The sequence below is a fragment of the Polyodon spathula genome, chromosome 9 (assembly GCF_017654505.1).
Source record: "Polyodon spathula isolate WHYD16114869_AA chromosome 9, ASM1765450v1, whole genome shotgun sequence".
Classification (NCBI taxonomy): Eukaryota; Metazoa; Chordata; class Actinopteri; order Acipenseriformes; family Polyodontidae; genus Polyodon; species Polyodon spathula.
Window position 1 is genome coordinate 41201091 of NC_054542.1, and position 17993 is coordinate 41219083.

The following is a 17993-nucleotide window of genomic DNA, read 5'->3' on the forward strand; positions in this document are numbered from 1 at the left end:
CTTTACATAATATTTAAGCCCATTTTTTTATAATTTGATTAGTTTTTAAACCAAAAAAGAACTTGAGAATAAAACATAAGCATGTATGTAACACAGACACCCCTATGTATTTTTGTGGTATTTTCCATCACATGTCCTACATTGTGAAGCTGTTTTGTGCAAATGAGAAAAGTTTACATCATTATACAGATGGGGTGGTTGTGTGTGTGTGTGTGTGTGTGTGTGTGTGTGTGTGTGTGTGTGTGTGTGTGTGTGTGTGTGTGTGTGTGTGTGTGTGTGTGTGTGTGTGTGTGTGTGTGTGTGTGTGTGTAAATAACTTAACAATGATGTTATTTAAACGGGTTATCTCTTTTCCGTTGTTTAAATGAAGGGATGAACTAACTACAATGCATATTTTGTGGTGCTACCGTTACAAATATTTAAAGTAATTACAATTAAAGGGAAATACATATTTTCAGACATGTATAAATACGTGTCTCATTTAACAGTTCATTACACTATGTAGCACAATTTTTGTTCCTGGGTAGTAAGTGTTATTTCTAATTGCTTATGCCTCAAAAGTATAGAAAATGGCTATTATTCCCCACAAACTTTGTTTTTGTGACCAGGACAGTGATATTTCAAAATATCACTATTTCCAATGGGAAAATGGGAAAATGTGTGTCTTTTTGTTCACATAAAGTCAGAAAAAAACAGCATATGAATCCAAATTAAAATTAAAATGACTACAAAAGATTTAGAAGAATCTCGAAAAACTACTCACTTCTAAATCTTTTGTAGTCATCTTTGTATTACTTTAGTATAAATACATGTTAATTTGGATTCATGTGTTGTTTTTTTCTGACTTTATGTGAACGAAAAGACACACATTTGCCCGTTTTCCCATTGGAAATAGTGATATTTTGAAATATCACTGTCCTGGTCACAAAAGCAAAGTTTGTGGGGAATAACAGCCATTTTCTATACTTTTGAGGCATAAGCAATTAGGAAATAACACTTACTACCCAGGAACAAAAAAAAATAAAAAAATTTGTTACACAGTGTTATTATTTCATTCAATTTTTTTTTAAATTACAACTTCCTTAAAACTTTAATTTAGAACATCTTAGAACTACAAAAATGAATTGTCAGGAGCACAAGGCTTAATAAGGGTCAATAGGGCTAATATCTAAAACAAAATAAGCTTAACGAAAAGAATATACAAACTATAGTAAGGGTACATCTAATTCAAAACACGTTATAAAATGTAAAACAAATCTGCATTAATTAGAAACCAATACTGCTGATATCGCATGGATTGTGAACATGTCTCCTGTTTATTTGTTTAAATAGCAAGCCCATGTTTGTTTTAATTACCAGACCAGCTCTCTTTCATCCACTCACAGAGCACTCATCACTGAATAGCTGCTGACTTCTTGTGGTTTAGCGGTCCTGTGGAACAGTTTAAAACTGCCATACCAACATGTGGTACTGTGTGTATTTGCCATAGGATTTTAGCCAGAGACTGTGGAGAGAAACAGAAATGAGATTTTTTTTTTTTTTTTTAACCCAGTCGTTGAACTTTAGCCTTCATATCCTCCCCATTCCCTTAAAGGTACTTTATTAAAAACTTTCCTACTTTTAAAAAGCAAAAACACTGACATCTTGTATAAAAAACCTGGATCCAAATGACTGTTGAAGTTAACTGAGGTGCCAAAGCATGAAAGGCACTCTATATTACAATAATAATAATAATAATAATAATAATGATAATAATAATAATAATAATAAACACTTTGTATAACTGTCTGTCCTAGTTATCATTTGACCTCAGTATTCTACCTCAAGAGATTAATTTTTAACAGCCAACTATTGTCCTATTTCTTTACCCCCAGTCTAAAAACACTTGGAAGAATTCTTCACTACAAATAAATTAATTATTATAACAAAACAAAGTGTTTAAATGATTATGCAGTTTTGGGTGTGTGAAAGGAAATTAATTCTTGTTTGTTATTTAAGTGGTTTGTCTTTTTTTAGGTTAAATACATATGAAGAGAAAACATAAAGAAAAATGTTTTATTATTGTTACAAATCTTTGGGGTTTAATCTTTTTTTTTTTGCATAAATATGTCTTAAGGATAAGGGCCTCCTTTACTCACTTAGAGCTCCAAGCTTATATGGATACGCAGCAAATATTTTACATGTTGTTATTCTTCTTCTTCTTCTTCTTCTTATTATTATTATTCATGTTAATATTGGGGACTATATTGCACCCAAAACGCTTGTAAAAACAAGACATAAGGTATAATTCTGTATTTGTTTTGTAATATCAACATGAAACTCATCACAGACTATTTTATTCTGTTAAACTGATCATTCCTACAGAATATGTTTTGGTATAAAAGCCCTTATAAAAGAGTACCTTGATATTTTTTCAGTTTTACCATGCGTTTAGTTTACTGTTTATTAATATTGTAACGTCGACAGTCTGTGAGGTAAACGTCACCACACTCCCTGCTACAGGGAATGGTTAATGGAGAGACAGTCTATCAGGAAAAGGGCAGTCGGGACTGGTGGGCTGACGTCTGGAGGGGTGGGATTAGGGGTGCTTTAAAAGCACCATAAGGAGAGTGTTGGGAGTAAATGAAGTGACTGGTTCAGCACACAGTTGTTTTGCGTGGTCGAGGCCTACAGCGACCAAGTGCATTGAGAAGCCTGTAAAACATTCATTGCAGCTGCTTCTATGATCAGTTTAAAAGGGACTGCCAGCTGCTACAGCATGTTCAGTTGGCACCCGGCAATTGTACAATAACTAAACTGTGAACTGGAAACTTGAACATCATCTTTCTGGTCTCCTTCACGTTGAAACATTACAATATGTTTAAATTGTAACGCCTGATTGATGTAACACTTCAAACTTCAGTGTATCCCATATTGATGGGTATCCCAGGGAAACCATTAAAAATAAATAAATAAAAATACTTTTTTTAAAACAATATACAGCTATGGCCAAAGGTTTTGCATATTAGGATTGAGAAATAATAATAAAACTATATCAACATAACTTAGATCTTGTTTAACAACATGTAATCAAAGAAACTATGAAATCATATTGTAAAATCTACTGGAAGCCATAATAACAGTGCAGTATTTCACGTTATATCTCAAAATGTCAATTTTTGTCAGGTATAGGAACATAACATTATACAGCAGGCTTCATTTGACTTTATGAAGCAAAAATTGTCTAAGTCCTAATAATAGATAAAGATAAACAAATGACACAAAAACATGATACTTTTTCAACATTTATTTATCCACAAATGATTCAACATTCAATATCCATGTGTGAAAAAGTATGTGAACCTTTAGATTCAGTAACTGGTGGCAACCCCTTGAGCAGCAATGACTTCAACTAAGCGTTTCCTATAACTGTTGGTTAGTATCTCACTTCGGTTTTGAGGAATTTTGGCCCATTCCTCCTTACAGAACTGCTTTAACTTGATGACATTTGAGGGCTTCCTTGCATGGACAGCTCGCTTCAGGTCCTGCCACAACATTTCGATGGGGTTTAGGTCCGGACTTTGATTAGGCCATTCTAAAACACGGAATTTCTTCTTCTGCAGCCATTCTTTTGTAGATCTGCTTGTATGTTTAGGATCATTGTCTTGCTGCATGACCCACTTTCGGTTCAGCTTCAGCTCACAGACGGATGGCCTGACATTCTCCTCTAGAACCTTCTGATACAATGCAGAATTCATGGTTGCATTAATGATGGCAAGCCGTCCAGGTCCTGAGGCAGCAAAGCAGCCCCAAGCCATCATTCCCACCACGCTTCATGGTTGGGATGAGGTTCTTCTGTTCGAACGCAGTGTTTGGTTTTCACCAAACAACTTTCTCATTGAGGCCAAAAAGTTCTACCTTTGACTAGTCTGTCCAGATAACACTGTTCGAGAAGTCTTGTGGATCATCTATGTGCTCTTTGGCGAACTTCAGACGGGCAGCAATGTTCTTTTCAGAGAGCAGTGGTTTCCTCCTGGCTATCCTTCCATGAATACCATTCTTGTTCAGTATTTTTCTGATAGCTGAGTCATGAACACTCACATTAGCCAAGGCAAGCGTGACCTGCAGATCCTTGGAGGTTACTCTGGGGTTCTTTGTGACTTCCTTGATGATTTTCCAGTTTGTTCTTGAAGAGATTTTGGTAGGATGACCGCTCCTGGGTAGAGTGACTGTGGTCTTGAACTTTCTCCATTTGTAGACTATCTGTCTGACAATGGATTTGTGAAGCCCCATATCCTTAGAAATTGTTTTGTAACCCTTTTTAGACTGATGAGCATCAATAACTTTTTCTGAGGTCCTCAGAGAGTTCTTTTGATCGTGGCATGACGTGTTTCCACACACCTGTATGGTGATGACCAAACTCAAAGTTTCTGATCTTTATATAGGGTGGGGCCTGCCAAACTCATCCCTGAAGATCTACCTAATTATTTAAACACCTGATTCTAATTATCCCCTTAAATGAGCTGATAAAACCAGGGGTTCACTTACTTTTTCATATACCCTGAATCTTAATTACTCATTGTTTGTCTAATTCATACATCATTTTGTTTCAAAAGACATGGAATTGGTTAATATAAACCCTACTGGATATTTAAGAAAAGACTGGTTTTGATTCAAGAAGACTATTACGGTATAACTGGAATTTCCATAATTATCACTGGGGTTCACAAACTTTTTCTTGGCACTGTACGTGTTTTTAGCCCAGCACACACGTCTGACTACTATAAAAATGTATTATAACCATTCAGACAGCTCCCTCTATTGGTTCCCAGAAGCAAACAGGCAATACATGTAAAGAAAACGCATTGAATCTCTTCATCAATTACACACAAGGTTATTTATTAATGAATGTATTTACTTTGTTAGTGGAGCACATGAGATTTTCAAACCCCTTATCTGCTGTGTTTATAAGACCCATTGTATATTATAAAGGATGCAAGCAGCAGATTTCATGGCACAATTCAATATGGAGAGTATAGTCCACACTCAAGAACCTGTGCTAATACAATGTAATATGTTTCATCATGCTTTTAAAGGAACTATTTTCACCCAATGAAAATCCTAAAATACACATTCCACATCTCCGTTGACATATAATCCCAATAAAAGCCAGCGCCACTTTCTGCCACTTTTGTTTTGCTGGCAATACACTGCTGTGCACTAGATGGCGCTGGTGCTTACTGACATAGACATGTTGGGTGATCTAGCTTTCTAGATCTAGTCAACTAAAAATGAAGAGCCACTCCGGACCTCATACTCAAAGCACCTTAACACCGATTTATCAAAATAACTTAAAAAACACAATATTTGAGAAATTGAAATAAGCACCACAAAGAATTGGAAGATTGGAAATGATATAAACAGGTTAGGGGACCGTATAAAAAAAACTTAACACAATTTGTGCAGTAATGATTTGCAATACATAATCTTTTGAAATTCCTGAAGTGGAAGATATTATTGGGATTATATGGCACTGGGGAAAATTAGCTCTTTTAAAATAAAACAAGCTATTTGTTTTCATTGTTCTCATTGCAGTTGTATAGAGACATTACTTCAACCTTCAAGTCTATGAAGGTTAATAGAGAATAGTAGCATCACATGACTAATTGTGTGACAACAGAAGATATCTTCTCACCATGGCATTTGTATGGTGCTGGTCATCTAAAACTTGATATTATACATAATGTACAAATATTGAGATTTCATTCATTTATTTTATAGACTGCTGACCCTTGAACCAATGCAGTGGCATTTCAGATCACTTGTTAAGGGAATGTACAATGAAGTAGATTAAAATAACTAACATCAGTGCTCTTAAAAAATCTAATTACTCCATTACAAAAAGCAAAAAAACTAAACAAACTATTTGTTTGTCCACAAACAAATAGAGCTATGCTTATACTGAATGGAATAAACCTGCTATGTTGTGAGAGTCACAAGCAGACCTTTCATTTTTAAGGTAATTATGCATTGTTACTCATATGACTGTGTGTATTTAAGTGTTGTTTAAATTGTATGTAATTTAGTAACTTATTTACCTGCAATCTCTCCCTAGACAGCAATGAAACTGCAAGACAGTCTGTTGGTTCTTTATAAGGATTCAGTACCTAATCCAGGCTGACTGGGTACATTCCTTTTTGACAAGACTGTATTGGTGGTTCATTTTAAATGTTTTTTTCCCCCGATTTGCATGACTTATTTGGATTAGTTTATTATACTAACTAGCTCATTTCTCCATGTGTAAAACCAACCCATTTGACACCTTTGTTTCTGCTATTAACCTATTAGCTGCTTCCCCGAGACTGACATACTTTGTCATTGAAGACATTGCTGGGATGAAATGACCTTACAAGTGTAACAAACTACATGAAAAGTAAGGAATGCAAACCAATATCTTTTCTTCAACCTAGTATGAGCCTGTAACTGCATATTAAACACTCATGTTCCATTTAAGTCAGCTACCTCAGTTAAAGGGAATTGCCCTTATCTGTATCATCATTATACAGTGATTTCAGACCACAGCAATAAAAGCTATGTAACATAGCTTGCATCATGTATGTATGTATGTATGCAGGTATGTATGTATGGTTATATTACCTATTTCTATTTACAAAAACCTGACCGTCTCCTCTTTTCACAACAAAGTACAATTACGCTTAGAAAATACCTGTTTTAAAATATGTTTTATTATGCAATTACAACACCCTTATTATTTACCATATTACTGAAAAGACAACTTCATTTTATAAAATGTATTAAATATAAATTCATTGTATATATATGCAATTGTCTCCACTGCTACACCTTGCCAGGTGAGTCAAAAACCAACTTATGGGGCATGTTAAGGTTATATTAAAAAAAAAAAAAAAAAAAAAGCAAGCATCTGCAAATCCATTTGGTAATGCATGGTTAAGCATAGTAACTAAACGTGATTATAAAAGCAAAACATGACATTTAATCAAATACAAAATCTTTTAAAGTATAAAAAAAAAAATTGTGTGTTTTCAGCAAGCAATCTGTTTGACACCCGCAGAAACCACATTTCTAAGCGTACAGGCAGTTCTGCAATCGCACACACACTGCAGGATCTAATACACAGTAGATGCATGAGACTGCATTCTTGCCACAGTACTTATTTTTGCTAAACGATATTTCTACGTTATAAAAAAATAAACAGAGGAAATTACAGGAAAGCAATAAAAGATCGCTGGATTCACACCCTACCTTAGCTAAGATAACATTAGGTAGTCCACGATCTGTCAAAATAAAGTGATCCCTTCTCCAATACTTAGTCTCTTTCTAAAAAGAATACAGCAAGCAAGTACACTTAAGAATCAGTATGGCCCATATGCATTGGCTTGTTAGGTGGAATCATGGGAGGCCTGGAGCGTTCGTTCTCTTCCTCACCATCATCGTCGTAGTACGTGACTCCGTTGTGGCGGGACTCGTTCTTTTCATCATAATATTCTTCGGTGTTCTTAAGGGGTTTGGGTTTTGGGTCATAATCCTCTCCCGGAACCCTGTAAGAAAATGAATATTGGCTTAACAAACAGTACAATAACCACATGGTAACTAAATGGGAGGAAGAGCTGAGACCCCACACAGAATTCAAGACGTCCTGGTAACAATACAGAATAAAGTATCTTGTCAAACCTTTTTATGCAAGTACAGGTTTTATAGGAAGAGCAGACTGTGCCTTATGGTAAAGTTGAACCCCACATCTGGACAGAATGGTTTTTATCATTGTCTTGTGGATGGGTTATTTATTGTTGGATATGTAATGGGACATGAGATGAAGACTTAGATTAAATCAATAAGTTCCTGTGATCGTCTCTGCCTGGGCAACTTTATAATCTCATATGTTTTTAGATATTTAAAATGAATTAATTACTGAAAGAACACAAGCAAGAACAGTACCTTTACGTTCTAAGCCTTGACAAAGGCTACAGTAGGCAGAGAGGAGCAAACTGCTTTTCTTTCAACATAACCCCCTTCAATGATATATTCTTGTTCCGATTGCTTGCAGCTCTATAATCTAAAGTTAGTACTTACTCCATTTCATATTCCTCAGGTGGCTCTGTGTTACGGCAGCAGCAACAGTAAACAGCTATTACAATGACAACGAGTGCAGCAACGCCACCTCCAATAATCCCGACAGTCAAACCAATATTCATGGAGGCTGGAAGACAACATTAACATGCTTATTGTCTGTCTGTCTGTCTTTTGTTTTTCCAAAGCAATCTGCACATTATTTGGGAAAAGCAAAACAAGTCACATGTGAGTGGTCTGTTTTTGGTTTTTTCCTTACACAGAAATGCAGACATTTCACACACTCTCTATTCCCAGAGGGTTTGGAAGTAGTGTTCTGCTGTACTTTGTTACTTCCTTGTTATAGTCCATTGTTAAAATCACTAGTGTCTTTACATTACATCTTTTAATGGATACTATTATGTTGGAGCTGTGCCTGCGTGTCTAATGTTCATTAGTCTGGAATACATGAGAAATCTTTAGCAACAAAAAATTGTATGTGCTCTACCTCTTGATATCTATGCATAAAAAATATTCACCATTCATTATATCACTGTATAAAACTGACAGCTTGGAACTTGTACAACCTTGTGTAGACTTGCACACCCACACTCAAAAAATGCATCATTCTAGAAAGTCTCATCTAGCTTGATCATCATTATGAGAAGAAATTGTGATGACTCGTGTATAGATTGCACAGTTAAATATGAATAGGAGGTAAAATAAACAAGCTGCTTTTCACAGTGGGTCTCCAAGACAATGTGTGTGTGTGTGTGTGTGTGTGTGGGGGGGGGGGGGGGGGGGGGGGGGGGAGTGGCGGCAAAACCAGCTAATGAACAAGTTCTTACTGGTAGTGTTTTTCAGAAAACTTGCCCAGACCTTAAGCGTGCAGCAATGCTTTGAAACCTAAGGCTGTGGGTGGTGTGTGAGTATCATCATCGTCAAGTCTTCATTTATAATTAACATTGGTTCTCCTCATACAAGTTTTACCAGGATAGCTTTTTCTAGAGAAATTCACCTCAGCATTATTTAGTTATAGTATTTAAAGGCCGTTTGACCTTTACCATACCTTGCGGATGCATTCTTAACACAGGTTGTGGTTTGCTAATTTCCAACATAAATATTCCATGCAGTAGGAAAAAGTGTTTTGCCAAAAAAAAAAAAAAAAAAAAAAAAGTTCCATCTAATCTATTTGGTTTTGCTACAGGGCTGAGATTCAAATAAAAAATAAACGGCAGAGCAACAACAGAAAATATCAATAGTAACGTGATGACTACACTATTGCAAGACACTCACTATTCCTTTTTCTACTGACCAAGGTAGAGAAAAGGCTCCTGCAGCCAAAGCAAGGTGAGCTTTTCTATGTTTAGTCTAATCTGATTTTAGAGTCAAAAAAGTAATTGAAACCTGTGACACAGATATTCAGAAAACAGCCAAGTTACTTTCAGTAAAATACTCCCCAAAGCATGTTTTTTTTTTTTTTTTTTTTTGGTATCACTGACGTGATCTGTCTTAAATACGACAAAAGATTGGGAGGCATAGTTAATCAGGAGCTTCTTCTGATCATCTCCAATCCCCCATGCGTATACCCCATTACTCACGAGGCATGACAGCAACAGTAATGTTGCAGGAGGCGGAGCGGATTTTATTGGATGAGGTGCAAATGAAGAATCCAGAGGTGTCCATGGAAACATTCACCAGGGTCATCATTCCATTTTCTAGTATGATAAAATCATAAACATTGTTTTCAAAAAATTATTTTCCACTTCAAATGCTAATTTAACCAACACATTTATTTATTAATCCCTTATGTGGTGTGTTTAAAGCGGTTCGAGCACAGTAGGGTTGAACCAGATCTCCACACAGTACCAAGATAATGGTCTAAACAAGTTGAACACTGCAATCAGCACTAATAGATAAGTGTCTCTGTCAGTACAGTTCAGTTAACTTCAGTATGCTAACCTTACAGCTTTCACACAAACACACACATCCAGGTTTTAAGCATTTATAATTCAAACTTAACCTGTTGTACATATTGACATGAATGCTTCACCTACCCTGTTTGGATTTTGGTGGATCCGGCCTCAGAGTGTTTTGTACATCATAGTTTGTCCACTTGTAAACTGGTGGAGGGGACCCTTCTTCTGAGACACATTTCAGTCTGATGTCCTGCCCATATTCTGCCTTTCCTTCCAAAGAGCACAGCGGCGTTGATGGAGCAACTGTGAAACAGCAAGTTGGCAATTTTTGTATCTGTGGCTTATTGTAACTACAGAACGACAGGAAATCTGTATACAAGTAAGTGTGTGAAGTCCTCCATTACAGATACAATAAATGGGAGGGGCTTTTGGCTCCTGGGAGCCTTTGAGGGACAGAATCAAAAATCAGAAGTGTACAGCACAGGAGTTAACTGCCAGCCAAATTGCCATGTGAAACATTAGTGTTTGCAAATTGCAGAATGAAATCAGGGCACAGTTCAACTTGAAAAGGACTGAGGGAAACAAACTTAACACACCAGTAGAAATAAAAAAATCAAAAGAGGAAGTTCAACAACAAAACAAATATCGACCTTGATTACCGTTTTAAAGTAGCAAGAACAGAATGAAAATTAGGACAGTAGCAAGCAACCCCCAGCATTGACATGGGCAAAATCAAAAGTGAAATGGCCATTTTTTACTAGAATCTACAATGGAACTTGACAAATTGAATCACAGAACACAGTAGCATATCAATTACGTACAATATTCCGAATGTCTAGATAAACAAACATCTAAGAGTACATCCTAGCCTCTGGAGAGCATTTCCTGCTGTTAAACATCAGGGAGGGGACCCGTTTCAAAATTTAAGTAGCTTAAAATTAAATGAATTGCTGCCTTTTTGTGAGGTTTGTAATCACGAGTGGCTCTTATTGCAAGTACTCAAATACTGTGTTTAAAGTGCTTGGGCCCAAGTTCAGTTTCTCTTCAGTTCTGGTTGCCAGCCACAGACATACGTAAGTCTGCAACTTAGTACACAGCAGCACCATCTACTGCACACCTGTATTTACAGCAGTATAAAAAGAAAACTCTATTCACAGTTTCAGTTCACTAAATCCCTTCAGTGCTCACATATTAAAAAAAAACAGTATTTCAGGCATTGCAGTAAGAACCAAATTAAGGGGCCAGAAAATAAAATGTAATTTGAAGCTGCATACATTAAGGATTGAAATGGCATCTGTTCAGATCAAGCTAATACATTGCTAATATCTCAAGAGTGCTGCCTCCACCTAAATCTTAATATTAGGTGCTGATATAACAGAGACATTTAGCATGCTGTGTTTATATAATTCTGAAACTCTAAAAGTCCACTCTGCCCTGGAAGTTTCCACTGAGAACATGAAATAGTTTATGAAATACGCACAGCTGAATGGGGATGCACTTACCCAACACAAGCAGATTTGTTGCACGTGTGTTTACCCCATCCTTGTCTTTTGCAATGTTGACAGCACACTCCACAAAGCCATTGTCCTCTAGAGTCACTTTACTGATGTAGATAGAAACATCACCCGTTTCAGGTTTCGACACAAAACCAACTCTTCCTTCATACTTTGCATTAATATCCAACTCATTGGCTGGATAATAATAATCAAGTATTTTTGACTGAAAAAAAAAAAGGAAACAAAACATTTGTACACAGATGCATGGCAGACCATTAAGCAGGTTTGCTTTTATGTTCAACAGCAGCAGAGTAGGAATTTTTGTACTGTTAAGTATGCACAACATAAGAAATGATGTACTAGAAGGGTAACATTTTGAAATCATGTATCACAGCATTACTTTCCAAGGACTCGATTGACAGAGATCCAGGGTTACTCCATATATCACTTTTCTCAAAATCTGTGTTTTGGGGGGTTTGTCCTGAACTAATGAAAGCGGATTTACGAAAAAATAAAAGTAGAAAGAAAAATCATGGGAGGTCTGTAGGGGGTGCTGTCTTTATAAAATAATGATATATGCATGTGCACAAGTTGAAGAAAGGCAAGTATAAAGTATCTTGCATTTGTAATTATGTCCTTTAAAATAAAGAAATGTAGACTACCGAATGAAAAAAAGGTTTTGAAATAAAACAGAGCCCCATTTAGCCTTTATACTGTCTCACAAATCTATGCAAATGAAGCACTGATTGATCCTGTGCTGCTCGGATGCTTGTCAATAACACAGAACACCACAATAACCTAAACGGGTGTTGACATAACTAGCTGCTACCTTTCAGCGGCCCAGCATCTTTTACAAAGAATACACTGAAATCCAGCATATCAGTACTCTGCTGCATTTACATGTTAATATATTATAGGCTATGTGTTCAGAAATTAAGTGGAACATAATTGCAGGACTTGTGTGTTATCGTTATAGTCCAAGGTTAAACAACGCAAGCATATGAGCTTCTCCTGAGTGTCTGTTGGATTACTTCTGGTAGCGAGACAAATGAAACCTCCTCTATGTATGGACACTGCCTCTGCCAGGTTCTTGACTTGACTTGGTTACTCCAGAGGTAAACCTGTTGCAGTCCTTCACTAACCACTTTGTTACTGCTGATTGTCAGTGTCAGAGTGCATTACCTGGAGTTTAATACAAGAAACAACGTCAAATCAGAGGCTTTTAATTCAGGGCGTAAGGACACCTTCGACTTCAGAAATCAAGCCCTAGATGTTTTACCTTAAATTCAGACTATTGCTCAATACAAACAGATTAATATGTGATTAAAAAAATAAAAGCAAAAGTAGAAAAGATATTCTCCATATAAAGACGTACCGCTGGATCCTCTGGGTTTTTTGCAAGTCGAGCCCAATGAACGCTCATGGCTTTAATCTGGCTCAGAACCACAGTTGATTTGAAGCTACATGGTATTGTCACATTGTCTCCTCTTGCAACCTCATAGACTTCTTTAGGTATGCTCACAGATATGGCCAAAGCAGCAGATAAAACTGGAGTGACAAAAGGAAAAAAAAAATTTTTTTTTTTTTTTTTTTTTGGTAGACATGCTTTGAGAAATATAACTGAAACAAAAATGTAGGATGTCAACCAACTGACACAAGTGAGTTGTCTGTATAGAAATTCACAAGTACAGAAGTTTTTTGTAAGACTAAGATAACGGTACTGTGCAACATATAATTAGTAATTTAGCAAACTTTTATCCAAATAGACTTACAGAGACTAAGGTGTGAACTCTGCATTAACAATTGCTGCTGCAGAGTCACTTACAATAGGACCTCAGTTTCACGTCTCATCTGAGGGACGGAGCACAAGGAGTGACATGCTTAGGGTCACAGTGAGTTAGTTGGGGAGCAGGGACTGAATTGGGAACCTCTTAGTAGCAAGCCATTTTCTTTACCCACAGGTCTTCTTTTATTACATATATAAAAATCACACACACACACATACAGGCACCTCCAAAATTATTGGCACCCTTGATAAAGACGAGCAAAAAAGGCTGTATAAAATACACAGGTAATGAGGTATATTTTATGCTCAAAAATATGAGAAAACTATTTTTTTATACTAATACAATTGCTCAGGAGAAAATGTTTATTTTTAACAAGATAGGTTTCAATTATTGGCACCCCTAAAGATTCTTATAAATAAAATCAAACACAATTAAATCTGCACTAACATTCTACTTGGAAGTACATTTCACTGGGGTATAAAAATGAGGTAACACACATGTAAAATCCAAAGGCAAAAAACTCACAAATGAACTGACAAACAGACAAATGATTGTTGACCTTCATAAATCAGGCAATGGGTAAAAAAAAAATAGCTAAAAACCTAAATATACCACTTACCACTATTAGGGTAATAATTATTAAGTTCAAAACCAGTAGAACAGTGGTAATTCTACCTGGTAGAGGACGCATCTTGCCCCCAAGCAGAGTGAGGAAGATGGTTCAGGAGGCAAAGAAGAATCCAAGGGGCACAGTTGGAGAACTTGGTTGCATCTTGGGGTCACCAAGTCTCCAAATCTACAATTAGACGTCACCTCCATGCCAATAGCCTATTTGGAAGGGTTGCCAGAAAATAAGGCTTTATTGAGAGCATCCAACAAATGTAAGCGCCTGGAGTTTGCTAAACGGCATTGGCAGTGGGATTGGAACTGGGTGCTATGATCAGATGAGACGAAAATAGAGCTCTCTGGCCACGCACACCGGCGGTGGGTGTGGCATCGAAAGAAGGATGCGTCTGCAGAAAAGAACCTCAAACCTACCATAAAATATGGTGGTGGTGGGGCTGTTTGCTTCGACTGGTCCTGGGGCCCTTACTAAGGTCAACGACATTATGCGACATTATGAACATTAAGTACCAGGCCATTTTAGCCAAAAACCTGGTTGCCTCTGCCAGGAGGCTGAAACTTGGCTGCAAGTGGATTTTCCAGCAAGACAATGACCCCAAGCACACATCAATATACACAAAGAAATGGTTAATTGACCACAAAATCAACATTTTGCAATGGCCATCTCAGTCTCTGGACTTGAATCCCATTGAAAACCTGTGGTTTGAAGTGAAGAGGGGAGCCCATAAGCGCAGACCAAAGGATATCAAGGATCTGGAAAGATTCTGTATGGAGGAATGGTCTATAATAATAAAATACCATACCTCCCTGTTCTTGACATTGCTTTGCTTTTATTATGGTAAACTTTTATAAGGGTGGACCCATACGACAGCGGCACCATTATGGTATCCAAAAGTCATCTATGAGTAAGAATTTCATACAGGCAAGTCACAATCCCAAAATAAAAATATTCCATTGCTAAGCTTTTCCTTGTTTTTAGCAAACATTCACCCCAGGATGATGAAATGTTTACTGAATGCAGAGCTTTTGGTTAAGTGGTTAAGTCCATATAAGACATCTCAGAAGGCTTTTATCAGCATATACCATATATTTACATATCAATGTTATTATGCTGCATGTGATGGCAGTTTGTATTTACAAACTAATCAACATGGAATTTAATTTACAAACAACACTTGAGTGTCTGTGCTCACTTAAGTGTTCTAAGTTAATACATGTTGATATTAAGAAAGCAAGTACACTTAAGTGACCACTAACACTGTTCCTGAATAAACTATATGATATGCACAAGGATATCTAGTAGATGTTAACATTTGTGAACTAGGTCTACTTTCCACTTGGGGAGTTTAAAATCAGCATCAAGAGTAAGTGGCCAGGTTCTGAAAAAAAATAGTGTTACATGTCCCCACGTGTTGCTACAACTGTTTAAATAACAATGCCAGATTTCTTTAAATCCACTGATGGAAATGTCCAGTCTGCTTTTACTGTTTTCATGCAAACTGGCTTCTTCACAGCCACTCTCATATCCGCTTTGGCACCTGCCACATTCATGGGGTTTCCATGCAAGTTTTTTTTTTTTTTTTTTTTTTTTTTTTTTAACTCAAGGCATTTACAGAAGAAAAATATCTTGTGTAAAATTTTTTTGGGGTTTCCATTCGCTTAGTTTTTTTTACTTCAGTAAACCGGGCTTTTCACCCGACGTCATGCAAATGATATACACACACACACACACACACGTCTCCGGCTGCTAAATTCAGAAATTAAAAAAAAAATAACTGAAAAACAAAAACACACAAAAAAAAACTTTTGCAATGAAAAGTTTTTTTTTTTTTTTTTTTTTTTTAAGCATTTTTAACCAATAGGTTCAATAGGTATGGGTGTGCTAATCCCTTCATAACACACAACATAAAACACTGGGCTCCCGAGAGTCCTCAATTTGCATACCAACAGTATCCAAATCTACCCATTGACATGCATTGTTCTACATATTAGCACACTACACACTCATAAAATTGAGCTGTGTAAGTATTTTATCATTCAAGTGCTATCTTCATTCCAGATCAGCAGTATACACCTTTAAGGGTACTTCAAACATCATGAAAAGCACTCTAGAAAAGCATGCCAGTGTCACAAAATGGCTTACTTGACACTGGATTTTTTCACTGCTCCCTTCATGTACCATTAATAGACTAATATAAAAGACACATTTTTAATTACTTTATAAAGATGTTATTGGATTTTAGTTTTGAGAAATTGAAATTCTCCCTTGCCTTGCCACTAGATCTATTCCAGGTTTTGTAAACAGCTTAGGTTACAGGTTGTGGTGTCTAAGGCAGCTCACAAGAATCTACAGCTGAGGACAAAAGTTTTACATCATCTTGACTTTTTGGATTGAGACAATTTTAAAATTTATACATATATATATATGAATAATTTAGATGTTTTATTTAACGTCACGTGATCAATGCAACTGCAAAATCATATCGGTAGTCTCACCTGTAAGCCATATTAGTAGTAGTGTTGGATTTTGAAATGTGACATTTTTAATTTTTTTGTCCGTTTTTCGTTAAGTATATGGAAAACTACAAAGCGATATGTAATTCAGTATTCAGCAGGTTTCATTGGAAGGGGTGAGGTAAAACTTTTGGTCAAAGCTGTAGAGTAGCTCAAACACTCTCTCTTCATATAACATATATATATATATATATATATATATATATATATATATATATATATATATATATATACACACACACACACACACACACATACATTAATTAGATTTCCGAAGATTACAAATTAAGCAGTTAGTTTGGCAAGTATTTTACTGATTAACTGAAGACATTTATTTTGTTTTTTTCCATTTTTATATCCACAACCATGATATTGTTCAGAGCCATCTATGCAAGTACTACACAAGTTTATTTTAGTATTCATCACAGGGTGTGTCGCTAGTCTTTCCCCCGCTACCTGGCTCAGGTGGGGGAACACGAATAAAATGCAGGAAGTTAAGACATAAAAAAAACCACAACTTACCTGCAAATATTGTGACCAAAAAACATAACGCCATTGTCGTTTATTTTCCTTTATAAACGCTAACATTAAAACACAAAACAATGGTTTAAAATGTGTTAACAGAGCAACATTCCTTTCGATTTAAAAAAAAAAAGATGTCTGACGCCCTCCTCATCCAAGCGAAGCTGTCGCTACTTGTCTTCCACTTTTCTTATCAACCACCGTTTTGTTGTGTGTTTGATGGCCGCACAAGAACGTCACGAAACTCCATAAAGCAATTGCACAATATCCGAAGTTCGCTTCTGTGTCATGCAATTACCTTGCCCATATGGGAAACGCCAGCTGTATAGAACTATTTTTTTTAACAGCCGCTACTAGAGAAATAATAATAATAATAATAATAATAATAATATAAATAATAATAATAATAATAATAATAATGTATTTTTAATTGGGAGTTACAATAGACTGTCTAAGATAAATCAATCTAATATAGAGTTTGGTGATTTTAGGGTGATCTTTAAGCGTGACGTAATCACACATGAAGACATAAGACCGACATACAGTCGGAGAGAGATGTAGTCAAAACTACATTTCATTATTCATTGTTTTCATGGCACTTTATTCAACTCTCTAAACTTAAATTGGTCAGTCCTAATTTTATGTTTATTTTTTACGTTTTAAGAACGTTTTGATAGAAGAATAACATTCCTGAAAACTGTATTTAAAAGTTTTATTTTAAACCAAATAAAATGTGACTGAAAGACATGGGAAGTGAATTATGACCTATCTTCATTTACAATACTAAGTCAAATAACCCTATAAAATCCCATAAGATAAACCCTTCAGAAGTGACTGTTAGTAGAAGTGCTTTAGCTGTTCTGGTTGTGGCCTGCATTGTAGGCAGGCTAATTCTAAGCATTATCTGTAATGCAATATTATTACAATTCCTCTGCATAGACACATATTAGTCCTCTTGTGATGAACATTATATTCTGACAATCATGGACCACAGCAATCTTGAAAAATATCAAGATTACTGCACTGTGTTTACTTTCCTTTCTACATAGCTGAAGAAGGACTTG

At 36.1% G+C, this 17993-nt stretch overlaps 1 protein-coding gene across 1 annotated transcript; it reads right to left on the minus strand.

Moving 5' to 3' along the window:
• Positions 1-6678: 6678 nt before the first annotated feature.
• On the minus strand, positions 6679-17123 carry LOC121320860 (cell surface A33 antigen-like). Its single transcript, XM_041259579.1, has 7 exons — positions 16930-17123; positions 12858-13030; positions 11489-11705; positions 10125-10289; positions 9669-9785; positions 8092-8218; positions 6679-7559 (listed from the first exon to the last, which is right to left on the minus strand). Exons 1-7 carry the CDS (start codon positions 16961-16963, stop codon positions 7367-7369), a joined length of 1026 nt encoding a protein of 341 aa, XP_041115513.1. The 5' UTR covers positions 16964-17123; the 3' UTR covers positions 6679-7366.
• Positions 17124-17993: the final 870 nt, after the last annotated feature.

Excerpts from the sequence above, each read along its gene's own strand:
- LOC121320860 (XM_041259579.1), bottom strand. The coding sequence starts at position 16,963 with ATGGCGTTATGTTTTTTGGTCACAATATTTGCAG. Across the intron at positions 9,786-10,124 it reads TCCACCAAAATCCAAACAGG|AAAATGGAATGATGACCCTG; the intron begins GTAGGTGAAGCA and ends TTATCATACTAG. Across the intron at positions 8,219-9,668 it reads TACTGTTGCTGTCATGCCTC|CCTCCATGAATATTGGTTTG; the intron begins GTGAGTAATGGG and ends GTTGTCTTCCAG.